Source organism: Rhizophagus irregularis, chromosome 7, assembly GCF_026210795.1.
Source record: "Rhizophagus irregularis chromosome 7, complete sequence".
NCBI classification, from domain to species: Eukaryota; Fungi; Glomeromycota; class Glomeromycetes; order Glomerales; family Glomeraceae; genus Rhizophagus; species Rhizophagus irregularis.
In genome coordinates this window covers 322,550-336,202 of record NC_089435.1, presented here as the reverse complement: position 1 = coordinate 336,202, position 13,653 = coordinate 322,550, and the positions used below count along the sequence as shown (strand labels likewise).

Here is a 13,653-nt window from a genome sequence, read left to right as displayed (position 1 = left end):
TGTGGCCGTCGTACCGTTATACGTCTCTTAAAAGAATTTCTCATAAGAAACTAAGATTAATTCTAATCAATTAATGTAACAAACTCCATAAATTCACAAATTATTTAAATGATAATGAATCTCTTCAAACGTAGGAATACCTAATACGAACCAAGATAATTTACATGTTAATAATACTCTACACCAGTGATGTGCATTTGTACTTCCAGTATAAAAATTTAGTTGAAAGTTTCCATTCCAAATGGTTTTATTAGAAAATTATGCTTCCAATCTTCCAAGAGTACATCACTGCCCTATACTTATTACCACTCCTCAATAATACATTTGAATTCTATCTCCCTTTACTAAATGATACACATCTATTATGTTACGTATGTTGAATTAAGTTCGCACAATTCAACAAATACCATTCTTTCGATAGATAATATAAGAATATTCAGATAATAATGCTTACGGTACACAATCCCTACCTACAATTTTTCAAAACGGTGCTACACTTCAGGACAAATTACACCAAAATAATCAAACCAATCAAAATGTGGTAAGCCAAATATAATGATGTTAGAATTCTTATATGTTCATTTAATTTCATCCAAAATCTTTTTAAAGATCAATAATAATTATTATTCTTTTATTATTATTACTATTTACTGGTTCTTTTTTTTCAAACTCTTTTAATTCAAGAAATTATATAAGAATAAATGAATATCCATCATTTACTATTTTTATTAAAAACAAAATAATTTTTTCCGATCACTGATATGATATATTATTCGCAATATAAAGTAAGATATATATCAACTACCAAGAAAATTATCTTCTGAAAATTCTTTTGAATGATGATGCAGGTGTCAAATTTTCATTTATAACTCTCCTAACCCTTATTCCACGCAATTGGCACTTCATTTTCAAATTCGATACTAGTAACGTCAATATGACAGGTTTGTGACCTTGTGCGACAAAGATCTAAATTTGTTTATTCACTCACTAATTTATATATAATATTCGACTATGACCACTTCTGACAATACAGTTGAGATAAGAAGTGAGGTAAAACTGCAGAAAACAAAATACATTAATTATTTACAACAAGCCTTTAAGCTTGGTATTATTAAGGAGAAGAGTACAGTAAAATATAAAAATGTGATAGCTAAAGTTTCAATTCTGGACGAACAAGCAGTCTTGTTCTATGGAGATATTCCTTATTACTCCTTTTATAAGTTCATGCTCACATTTGATAAGGTATGACTCATTTTACTGCAATTTTAAGTTTTGTTTTGATATTTATAAGTTTTATACTTCAAGCACACATGATACATAAAGCTTTTCATTGACAAAGTTCCGTACTATTATTTTCAAAAAGAACTAAAAACCAAGGGTAAGTAAATTTTTATAAACCACTTCTGACCTTCAAACAGCATTAATTAAACAACTTTAAATAATTAAAAGAGAAAACTTTCATGTCTACCATTTCGTCGATCACACCCGGAGCAAGATTATTATTAGATAAACCAACAAGCGACAGCTTTATACCTGAAATTATGGCCTATTTCATTAGCTGAGGTTTTCAATCAAACCTTGTTAGGTCCTTTCTGGAAGTGGAAGTCCACCTTAATCTTAAAACGAATATGCAACTCATGTTTAATTTTCTTGAAGAACGCCAGCAATTGAATCCCAAAATCTTCGTTGGTATTGAGGGAACTGGCATAAGTGGTTTAACTTCAGGTGACGATAAGAGATTACTTATGGAATGGGAACTTACGGAAGAAGCCTCAAATGAACTCCGTAATAGGTTGTGTGATGATATCCTCTGGTCTAAACAAATTTTATATCATTGGTTATTTGAATGGGTCCTCAATCCATGGGGTTCCAACATTCAGATGGCCTTTAATAAGATTTTCTATGATGCACAATTCCCATGCAATCAATGGAACAGTTACAATAGGAAAGGTGGGCCACAAATGTTCGCCTCATCATATGATGATATCACTACCAGAATAGATGAAATTTTAAGTAACAACATGAAAGTTGCCAATGCCAATTTCCATATTTCCCATATCCTTGAAGTTTGTCAAAATGAAAATTAAAGGTGAAAGATGTTCGTTTGTGTTCGTTAGAAAATAAATTTATTCTTAACATAAATATCGACACAGATACGACGACTTTTCACATTACGACTCAAGTGATTATGTGGGAGAAAATTGTCAAACGTTGCACAGAGTATTGAATCATTTGAACGCGCACGTAAGTTAGTAAAGTTAACTCCAATAAAAATGTTTTATACTCCGCAAAAAAGCTTATTAGAAGAAGTATATGGGAATGTAAGCACTGCATTTGATTGATCCGTAGAATTTATTGTTCCATAAATAAAGCCTAAATATCAAAGTTTATTTCTGATCTTTTTTAATAATAACAAAGAAAATGGCAAAACTAAGTTAAAAAAATTAGTTCCAAGTTCAAAGACTAATCACTTTTTATATTATTAGGCTCAGCCAAATTTCCCCCTTTTAGTTCAAAATCTCAATGCTCTCGCTACAGCCACCGGAAACGTGACTTTGGAATTATCCCGGCTACCGAATATCCCGACAACTAACGTCGCTGTACAAGTAAATCAAATATTGCGAAACCAACAACAAATGACGGGAACTCTACGAAGGATTCGACGAGATCTACAAACTGTTCGACGAGATCTACGAACTGTTCAACAGACCCAGAGAACCGATCATAGACGCCTAAGACGAATCCGACGTTCAATCCAAGCACTGTATGTATATATTGATGTATTTTTAAATGATTTTTACCAAAATAATGGTGGATAAATGTATATTTTATTATTTAGAGACGTCCGTTCTTTTTGCAGGACGGTAAATTCTCGAATAAGTAATCCACGCGAAAGAATAGAAGTTCTGCCAAATCTTCGAAATGTGCTTCCCAACAACTTCCCCGCGAATGTTTCCCAACTTCGGAGAGCGAATGGTATATATAATATATATAGCCAACATGATTTTACTTTTTAATGATTCTAATGGTTGGTAAATTGCTTTTTAAATCTACAGGGCAAACTATCGATAACCTCCTAGCCTTTTATGGCTTACAAGTTGGTGGAGGTTTAGTACGAGATCGGAGAAGGCGTTTGGCAGAGTACATAGGCGTAAAAGTGTTGTAGTTGTCACCAAGATCTCTAGTTTCTTTTTATGTAGTCAAAAGTAACCACGATTTATCTAGAAAAAATAACCTGTTGCTTAAATATCATTTAGTGATAATATTAATAATGTAAATAATAATAAATTTGATTGTTTCGCTTGACTTTTGCGTTTTACTTACACATAAGAGAATTTACCAACTGTGATATCATCTTTGTTATATGCTTATGGGTGAATACGATTGCATCACGAAAATCTGATCTTGATTCGAATTTTTGTGCTTCTCTTCAGTTTTGCTGTAGAAAGTTAAAAAAACGTGGGAATTACCTACTTCCTGCTGAAGCTTAAAAAGACCTTCTTTTCTCTGACCTCCGAAACTTAAGAAACAGACAAAGAATGAAACTCTCGTGCATTATACGAGAGCTGAGTATTGGCACTCCTAAAGTTTCTTGCTGGCAGAGGCGTCGGTAGCTTCATTAAAGTGCTTCTTATTGCGGCTAACAGGCTGAGTTGGCCTACTTCTATTCCTCGTTATCCACATCCATTTCTTGTTCTGGTACCTCTGGTATCTGAAGTTGATTACTCATCCTTCTAACTATTGACGAAGCACTTGACTGAGATAGCGTTATAGTAAGGCTGAAGAGTTCGATTGTGTTGATGATGTTGAAAATCTTCATTCAGAAACTACAAGCAATACAGTTGCAGCATAATCAGAGATAAGACAATTATTTTGACGTGTTAATAGGAAAGTTTTTTTGATACATTCCCTATGAAACACATGCCCACAAGATAACACAGTAAATGCTTCGAATGAAGGTGAAAGGATCTCTTTACCACATTGCGGACATTTCTCCATCTCCTAGTTTCTTCAGGATGCTGTACGCGAGGTTTTGAATGTTGGACAGAGACATCCGGGCTTTGGGAGTAAGTGAAAAAAAAGGCCGTTAATATAGCACTACAGGAACAAACGATCAACTGGATCTTCATTAGCAATTACGTACAGCATTTTGCCAATGCGTCAATCCTCCTTGCAAATCATGTTGATAAACTTACACATTCCCAGCGGATAAACAGTTTCGGTAAGAATTTTTCCGATGTCATGCTGCGCCACATGAGTGCTGCGCCCGGATTATGATTGTACCGAGATACCTTCTGATTGAGACATTTCTTCGCGCAGAATAGCATGGTTCGGATGGTCTATAGGTCCACTTCGGTCGGATTGTTCATTCTTCGAAAATCCCTAAAGCTGCAAAGATTTCTTCATTCGTGATTTGAGGCGTTTCATTCTTACTTTCTTCCTCATCAGATTCGTCGTCGAATATCTTAATATCGGCCCATTTGGACTTTGCCGCCTCGAATGCTTCTACTTCTTTGCGTGTGAGTTCATCATGGATCCGCTCCATAGATTCGTCGTAATCGGAGTTAGAGTCTGAATTGGAGTCGGAGTAAGAACTAGAAGAACTTGCTGGTTTCATTCCGGCTTTCTTCATCCTTTGTCCGCAAACATGAGCGAGTCATTTCCAGTAGTAGTGGCGGTAGAAGTGTATTAGTTTCAGACATTGGTTGTTTGGTTCGGGTGAAAATGTGTTACGTTCGGAGTATACCGATGTGAGATATATTTCTGAAAAGCAGGCGTTAATATAGGTTTTATGTCGCACAAACAGCCGGGTGATTTTCAGCGTAGCTCATTACACGTGACATTTACCAATAGAACAAAACAAGCTTCGTACGGGTAAAATAACAATGTTTTATTTTTCTGTAATAGAATAAAAAGTACCAGAAGCGGCAATAATACATAAAATTCGAATTACTACTACTTCGCTCGCTCGCAACATAATATTAAAAATTATTATGACAGGGGGTAAACGGTGACATGGATGAAGCCTGGTAGAGGCTGTTTAGGAAAAAAAATGGAAATTTGAGCCTGCGAGTTCATAGACTTTTCAGGAACGCTTCCGGGATGAACTTGTTGAATGTCTAGAGACTTATTATTAAATGGTTCCCACAATTGTTCTTGAATTGCAGTTTCGAGCGCGCTAACGTCTTGACTTGTATCGCTTGAATTACTTCATTGCGTGGAAGCTAAAAAAACCCCCCCTATGGGGATAATTATTAAATGGTTCCCACAATTTGTTCTTGAATTGCAGTTTCGAGCGCGCTAACGTCTTGACTTGTGTAAATTGGAATCGCTTGAATTACTTCATTGCGTGGAAGCTAAAAAACCCCCCCCTATGGGGATAATAAGACAGTTGAGAGTAATACTCATCTTGCTTTCCTGAAACCCGAAGACACAACTTAGGGTGAGAAATTACTCGCGCTTCGTTCACATGAAAGCATAACTTCCGACATATACGCACCTTAATTTTCGCGAGAAGGTTGAGTGAACTTCTACTTAAGGCCAGTCCTTGACGCTTATATCTCGTATCAAGAGCCGCCAAATAATAAAAAGCCAGCAGGAATATGACTAACATTATCGTGTGGTGCCAAGAAACTCTTGAAAGCACTTGCAAACGGATTTTTCAAACCTTTTCATATGATCTTCCTCGCAAGACTCAAAGTAGCTTTGCGCCTGACGATCTCGGAATTGCAAAGTCCTCAGCCCTTCATAGTATATGGTTTTACCGTCAATATTGACTTATTGGGTTGGTCTTGTGTTGTGACATAGCTTTTTTCACATTCCTCGCGCGTTTGTTCAGGGAAAAGAAAGAGGTGGCGGTTAGCGTATTTTATTTCTTTCGAAAGTATTCTGTCGCACAAACACAGCCAACTCACATGACCATTAGAGCTAATGATCATCTGCTGTAACTACCCGGCCTGCTGATCTCTGCTCCGGACTAGGGACACTTACTACCCCATCAGAGTATAGAGTATTCATTGGACGAATCAGATGAATCGGAAGATTCAGTTTCAGAATCTCCAGAATAGTGCCCCTTTAAGGGTGCTCCACGGGAGGCGAGTCTAGTTTTTAACAAGCGCCACAGCTCCCACTCTCCTGACGAGTTCTTTATATACATAGCGTTGTTCTTAACCAGACATCTTCCGCATCTGTTACAATTTCTGCTAAATACACCTGGTACCCATCATTGTTTCGACCATAAAACCAATCATTGCCAAGTAAGATATAATCAGGAACATGGAGTCATGCTTTGCAATCAATACTTTGGTTAGAATTGTGATAGGCTTAGTCTTATTATTAGGTCAGGATTCGAACTTTATATTTGTAGTAAAAGTGAGCGGAACTACAGCCCACCCAAGAGGATGGCCGACCATCTCCCACTATTTCTGTCTTTAGCGCTTATTTGTCTAGAAATTTTCCTACCAATACTCTTGAGCATTTTATCAGAACACATGGATGGTCTTCGAGTCCAGGTTCTAGGACACAATAGACTTTATTATTGCCAACTTTAGCTTTGACAGTTTTTACGTACATGTTTATATGTAAAAAAATAAAATTAAACTTTTTCCGTTCACCGCATTTGCCAGTCGCGGGATGACTGCTTTTGATTCTCTATGACTCTAACAGATAATGAATTATATCTTGATCGAAAAAATGAATTCTCACCTAACCCATCATCGAAATCAGTAGCTGTACATTTTGATTATCAGTTATTTCATTTTTTACGGTCTCTGCCTCCGAATCTTCATCGGAACTAGGGATTGGAATCGATTCAATCGAAAATTGAATCTCGAGAATCGATTAAAGATTCGATTAATCGTATCAAAGTTTCGATTCGGGGATTCGATTTTTGACTTCGATTGATCGAATCTAATCGAATTAATATAATATTGCAATGTGATTTTCTACTATTTGCAATATCATCCGAACCTGGTTCAGATGTAGATCGTCATGAAATTCTGTATTAAGTTGGATTTAAATGATCGACAATTAAAATTAAATTCGGTTTTAGGCCAACAGTACGACAATATTATAAATTATTATTATAATAAATTGTAATATTCCAATTCTATTCTAATTAAATAATATATTGTTTTAAATAAAACCGGGGAAATTTTTATTGGTCGCATTAATTCATAATTCTGGCCTGCATTATAGTTTCGGCCAGAATGTTCAAGTGCAGAATCTTTAATTTTATCAACGTTTTTAGTAATTTGATGGGATTTTTTTTATCAAAGTACAGTTTATATAGAAATAAAAAGATTATTTCGCTGCACTATAATATCAAAATAATTGATTTATTGAAATTCAATTTTTAGATTCGATTAATCGATTCTATTCAGACGATTCGATTTTCGATTAATTCGATTTTGGTAGAATCGATTCCGATCCCTAATCGGAACTAGGGTCAGAGCCTTCCGAGTCCGTTTTACCTATAGCATAATTATTTCCTGCATCTAATCTTTCTGACTCTTGCCTTAATGCAATTCTTGTAAGAAGACTAAGATATTGTGGGGTTGCATTTCGTCCACCATGCCTTTATTATTAATAATGTATAATAATTGTTGACGCTGTATCTGTTTTACGTCATGAAATAAAAGTATGGCTAATGTCATACAAAGTTACCTATTATTTCTTATTTAGTTGATATAACCTTGAACACAACAATCATTGAGAAATAACCCCTGATAACGAATCCCAAATTCGACATTCCCACGCATAATTCTCCTAGAGGTTATGCATGAGTTTATGTGATTAATAATGTTTATTTCCTGGGTAAAATTTTGCGAGTAAATTTTCATGTTATGACATTGACGCGCATTTCGTATGTCAATTTGAAATAATTTTCTTTCTTTCAATGATTCGCCCATATATAATTTTTTAATTTCTTTGAAACGATGAAGGATATTAATTTCTCGTATGGTATAAAAGTACACACCGTTAAACATAGGAAAAATAGATAATCCTACACTTACTAAGTATATAAGAATTATGCAATAACACTCAAAATAATAATTACGTATCATAGTTTCGTTGAAAGGAACTGCGTTAAAAGCATTACTACTATCATATACTAAAAAGCAAGCGTTGGACGTTGGTTACTGAGCTAATTGAACAATTAAATATTATAATTATTCTCGTTTCTCACATACCCTGTTTATATCATTCAATAAATCAAGTGATTTTTGATTTCACTCAATTTTAAATCCGAGGCCCTGAATTAAAATATTTTTGCTTCAGCTGTTCTCTCTTTCTTCCTTTTTAATTCTGTATTTAATTTTGTTTGAAAATAAATTTGGTTAAACGAAAATTATCCTTAACAATGTAACTTTAGCCTTAAATTTTTGAATTAAAATTAACGATGACTTATGTTATCTTACGTTCATGCAAATAATTTAGGACAGTATCTCACCAAAAGAATACTGTAAACATTATTGTTTTCTACAAAAAGAGAGAAAAAAGTTTATTTTATTGATTCCTTCGTTAAAAATATACTGTATGTGGTTAATAAATTAATATTTAAACACCACGGTATAGTCGGTATACGCTTCGCATCACATGATTACATCACATGGTGGCGGAAATTATATTCCCTATAATAATAGATGTCCGTTAAATAATAAATTTATTCTTAAAATAGATTACGCCGTTTTTAAAATGTTGTGGCATTATATATTTGAAGAATACTACTGTATTTTTAAAAATGCCAATAAAAATAGAATTTGAAAAGGACATAAAAAAAATAACAATACAATAATTTAAAAGATACACCCATCAAACTACTTTTTTAAAAAACAAAAAGATTTATTAAATGTAACATATGTAACATAAAAATTGAATTTAAATTAATATAATTATATTTCTTATATAATATCTAGCTTAATTAATACCATAGTTTTATCTAAAGTTATGATTTGATGTTTATGACGTAATTGAACTCCATTATATCCTCAAGTATTTTCAAGACTATTTGGAGGAATTGAAGTTGCATCGTAAGTATTGTCATCTAAATATTCTTGGAAAGTAGGTTGAACAATTATAGTTTCGAAAGATTGTTGTGGGGGAGTATCTTGTTGATAATCAACAGGTTGTTGAATAGGAGAAATTGAAGATACATCGTAAGCATTATCATTTGGATATTCTTGGGAAATTGGTTGAATAACCATAGTATCGAAAGATTGTGGGATAACAGATCGTTGAACAATCTGTTGGCGAATTGAATGTTGTACATTATAATGATAAGTAAGCTGATGATCAGGAATGCGGGATAAATCAATTCTACTATTTAAGTGTCGCGCGGTTTCCGTTAAATTTAATTCGGTATACGTAACATGATAAATACGCGTACCATCTGGTGAAGTAAAATAAAATTCAAGTGTAATATTTTGAGGTGCAGGAGTTGTTGTATTAGTATTATTGATGAAGTTATTTTCAGTTTGATCCATTAGTAAATTAGAATAATCTTGTATAGTATCAGGTTGTTAGTTTATATATTGATGAAATTTTTTTTAAAAAAAGAAAGAAGAATTACCAGATATTTATGTATTTATTCAGTTTGAATGCGTCGTTTCCTATTAAGTTAATTAGTAATTTATGTAACATTATGTAACACAAACAAACGATATCATGGGACAATGTTAGAATTATGATCCTAAAAAAGAAATTGATACCATTAAACAAAGATTAACCACCCATATAGTTAATATAGCGTTTACATAAAAGGATATTATATACTTTACATAAATGGTTAAGATAACATGCACATATTAAGAATATTATTATACGACCGAAGACCACATGGTATTCTCTGACAACATGACCAATAACAATGTTACATATAAGGTTAAATACATTTATCTTGTGAGTTTTGATGATAAAAATAACTGATACAACAATAATTTTGCACATGACCATCTTTGCCGATCATCAAAACAAACGAAATTTTGCAAAGAATCTAATCGAGATAACGTGTGCTTGTAGTCCCTGCTTTTTGTCTCATATTTAAAGAATCAATCGAGAACATTACTTCTCTATTATTAAAATGAATACCGTGCTCCAAATTATTTACTTATACATAATAAAGAAAATTATAAAGTTTCTATAACGTAAAGGCAATAAAAAAAATTTTACACCCTTTTTTAATTAAAAATTTAAAATATTATATATTTGAAGGGTATAGGTTGATGAACATATGATCATTTACAAAATCTTTTTGATGGAAAGGAATCTCCATTTTAGTTTTATATTATAGTTAATCTCCGGTTAAATGTAGTCTAGAATAGTTTGTATATTTAATTTTGATCGTTACACCATTATTTTATATCCTATTTGTTCTCTTTGTAGTCGTCTTTCATAAACATCCAAATTTAATATTTAAAAAATGACGATCATTTAAAAATAGTGCCAAGAAGGGTTCGGGATTTACCGTAAATGAAAAATAATATTTTCGTCGCACAGCGATTTATTACGATTGTTGTAAAATTTGTTGACGTCGTACCATTGTACTTCTCTAATACCTATAAAAGTAAGGTTTTTTTTTTTAAAAAAAAATTTTTTACAAATTTACTTTAAAAAAAATCCATCTAGAAAAAACTATGAATTCAGGTAACCATGTTACACAAGATTTTCCTAATTTACCAACGGATCAAACTGGAAATAACTCCGTAACTTCACAAATTACTGATAATAATGAAACCTTCCAGCATGCTTCAAACGTAGGAATAACTAATATGAATCAAGATAATTTATATAATAATAATAATACTATTTCTACACCTCAGAATAATACATTTGAATTTTATCTTCCTTTACCAAATGATACACGTATCTATCATGTTACCTATACCGAATTAAATTCAACAGAAATCGCACAATTCCTGAATAATAATATCAATTCATCTCACATTCCTAAACCTGTTAACTATCAACAAAATACCATTCAACAACAATCTTTCAATAATATGAATATTCAACCTACGTTCCAAGAATATTCAGATAATAATGCTTACGATACAAACTCGATTTCTCCAAACGGTGCTATCCCTGAAGATACTTCAGGATAAATTACACCAAACAATCAAAGTAAGATGTGGTAAGCTGAATGATATTACACAATATACCCTAATATAATAGTAATCTAACATCTACGCTTCATCTAATTTTTCGATCCAAAATCTTTTATCTTTTAAAGAGTAGGTTTGATGGATAAAATATTATAATAATAATTATTATTTTATTATTGTTGTTGTTATTATTAATAAAATATTTACTACCTTTTTTTTCAATCTTTATTTTAATCTAAGAAATTGATACCCGACAGTTCACATATGGGGTGCCGCAAGGCATGACGGATGGCGTGGAAATTAATTATATTAGAGATAGTCCAAAAGATTATTATTTTATGTACTAATAGACAATTTTTTAATAAATTTTACATGTTTTACGGTTAAAAAAAAATTTTTAAGAAATTGATTATAAGAATAATTTTAACAAGAATAAATGAACGTTCGTCATAGTCTAATTGTTCAAGGATATGGTATAGTCATATAGTGATATAGATTATGACAAACAAAATAATTTTTCATGACATATAATTGGTGATAAGTAAGATATCAAATATTTCGTTGAATGATGTAATGCGGATTTCAAGTTGTCATGTATAGAACCATCCAACTCTCCTAACTCTTATTCCATCTGCGGTGATTCGATGTTAATTTCTTGTTAATATTCAACTTAAAATTCATAATTATAAAATTTTAATATGCTATAAACTTTTCTTTTCACCTTTTCGATTTTTCCATCTTTTTATAAAGAATAACTTTCTTTTCTTTAGCTAAAAAAAAATAATTTTATACGTATTCATTCCTGTTGCGAGTACATACAATTTTGGAAGATTACAATAATTAATGAATAGATTCTTATTTTTATTACATTTTCAAATTTATTTTTAATTTTCCTTTTTCTAAATTTATTTATATATATAGGATTTATCGTTGAGTTAAAAAAATAAATATAAAATAAATTAATTATAAATGGTCATTTTAAATAATAAACCAAAATTTATATGGTTTAGATTGATTTAAAAATAGTGTGAATAGAGATGTATCGACCATATCGATCAAATTTACAGTTGATAACATACAAAACGTAAAAGAAAATATTTTTTTTTGGATAATGAAATTATTAAAATAGAAACTTTAGTCCTTATTGTTCTTTTCAATTGAAATAAATATGGTTAGACATGCAGATCAACGTCATAAATGCATTATATGCATGTTTGCCTTCGATAAAGTACTTCTAAATAAAAACCGAATTTTCCGTAGTACTAGGGCGAATTCACCAACAGAAAATTCTACATTCTATTAAACGGTTCATTAAATAAGAATTTAAAACTATAAATACGTTGAATTTTCTATACTTGTTTATACTGTAATATTATAAAATGGAACTTGTAAAATTAAATGATGAAAATTCTTTTGACCCAACACCAAAATTAAAATCTAGTTCTGTACCGATTTTTTTTGTTTCTTTTGATGAGCGTGATAATAATTGTTTTCATTGTGGAGAAGAATACACACGAACGATTATTTATGGTCAAAAATATTGCAAAAAATGTTTATCATGTTATTTAAATAATATAACTGCTATTAACATACATTTGGTCGTATATTTATTCGCAAAGGACTCGGAATGTACTGATTATCATGAAATAATTAGAACAAAAGTACCACCAAATATTCAAGAATGCTGCTTGATAATATTATTTTTTAAACAGATAATTAGTCATTATCAACTGTTTGATAATACTTTAGATGATTTATATGATAAAGTGTTCGAAGATGAAAAATATTGTAAACTATGTGGAAAATTATCATATCAAGAAACAGACCATAAGTTTATAATAAAGTTCAAATTGTGTTCGAGTTGTTATCTAATCTCTTCTGGATGTATAGAATCAACTTTTACTGAAAAGTTTATTTCAATTATTTATTTACCATTTTGGGATAATACAAGTAGATGTTATTGTGATAAAAAATTAGTATTTACATCAAACTGTCAAAAGTATTGTGAAAATTGTTTCATATTTTTTATTGGATGTAGATATTGTTTAACAACAAATATTATTTTTGGAATTACAAATCAATCACAATGCAAAAAATGCAAGAGAATATCAACTATCATTTTTGATAGAACAAAAATTATTAGTATTAACAGTGGAGATAGTGTTTTAGATGATTTTCTTATTAATATAAGATATGATCAATTGAAAATAGCTAAATTCGCTAACGATTTAAAAAATATTAATAAGTATTTCATTCCATCCGAGATATACAATAATTTTTTTAGACATGATCAGAAATGGGTAAAATATATACCATATTCTCAACTTACAAATGTAAAAAAAATAGCAGAAGGAGGATTTAGCATCATATATCAAGCAACCTGGATTTATGATTTAAAAAATAATAATAATTCAATTGTCATTTTAAAAAGATTTAAAAATCTTCAATATGCTAAAAAATATTTTTTAAAAGAGGTAAATACTTAAAAATTCGTATTTTTATTTAATGTTTGCAAAATATTTTAAATTTTAATCTCGAAATTTATAGTTGG

General features: G+C 31.2%; 4 protein-coding genes across 5 annotated transcripts; 2 read left to right on the top strand and 2 right to left on the bottom strand.

Moving 5' to 3' along the window:
• Window positions 1-1,628: 1,628 nt before the first annotated feature.
• On the top strand, window positions 1,629-3,166 carry OCT59_026913 (uncharacterized protein; the record flags this gene model as incomplete). 2 transcript variants are annotated; one of them, XM_066136584.1, is made up of 5 exons in its annotated part: window positions 1,629-1,963; window positions 2,154-2,244; window positions 2,487-2,764; window positions 2,840-2,976; window positions 3,057-3,166. In XM_066136584.1, 5 exons carry the CDS (start codon window positions 1,629-1,631, stop codon window positions 3,164-3,166), a joined length of 951 nt encoding a protein of 316 aa, XP_065993058.1. The 2 variants fall into 2 exon arrangements, with proteins under 2 accessions (XP_065993058.1, XP_065993059.1); XM_066136585.1 differs by lacking the exons at window positions 1,629-1,963; window positions 2,154-2,244 and adding an exon at window positions 2,274-2,321.
• A 1,200-nt stretch (window positions 3,167-4,366) lies between these two features.
• On the bottom strand, window positions 4,367-4,633 carry OCT59_026912 (uncharacterized protein; the record flags this gene model as incomplete). Its single annotated transcript, XM_066136583.1, has 1 exon — window positions 4,367-4,633. One exon carries the CDS (start codon window positions 4,631-4,633, stop codon window positions 4,367-4,369), a length of 267 nt encoding a protein of 88 aa, XP_065993057.1.
• Window positions 4,634-8,990: 4,357 nt separating this feature from the next.
• OCT59_026911 (uncharacterized protein) lies at window positions 8,991-9,485 on the bottom strand (the record flags this gene model as incomplete). Its single annotated transcript, XM_025326132.1, has 1 exon — window positions 8,991-9,485. One exon carries the CDS (start codon window positions 9,483-9,485, stop codon window positions 8,991-8,993), a length of 495 nt encoding a protein of 164 aa, XP_025177649.1.
• Window positions 9,486-10,596: 1,111 nt separating this feature from the next.
• On the top strand, window positions 10,597-11,487 carry OCT59_026910 (uncharacterized protein). Its single transcript, XM_066136581.1, has 2 exons — window positions 10,597-11,131; window positions 11,231-11,487. Exon 1 carries the CDS (start codon window positions 10,635-10,637, stop codon window positions 11,100-11,102), a length of 468 nt encoding a protein of 155 aa, XP_065993056.1. The 5' UTR covers window positions 10,597-10,634; the 3' UTR covers window positions 11,103-11,131; window positions 11,231-11,487.
• Window positions 11,488-13,653: the final 2,166 nt, after the last annotated feature.

Bases quoted from the DNA above. Each gene is read 5' to 3' on its own strand.
- OCT59_026910 (XM_066136581.1), top strand. From the start codon at position 10,635: ATGAATTCAGGTAACCATGTTACACAAGATTTTCCTAATTTACCAACG.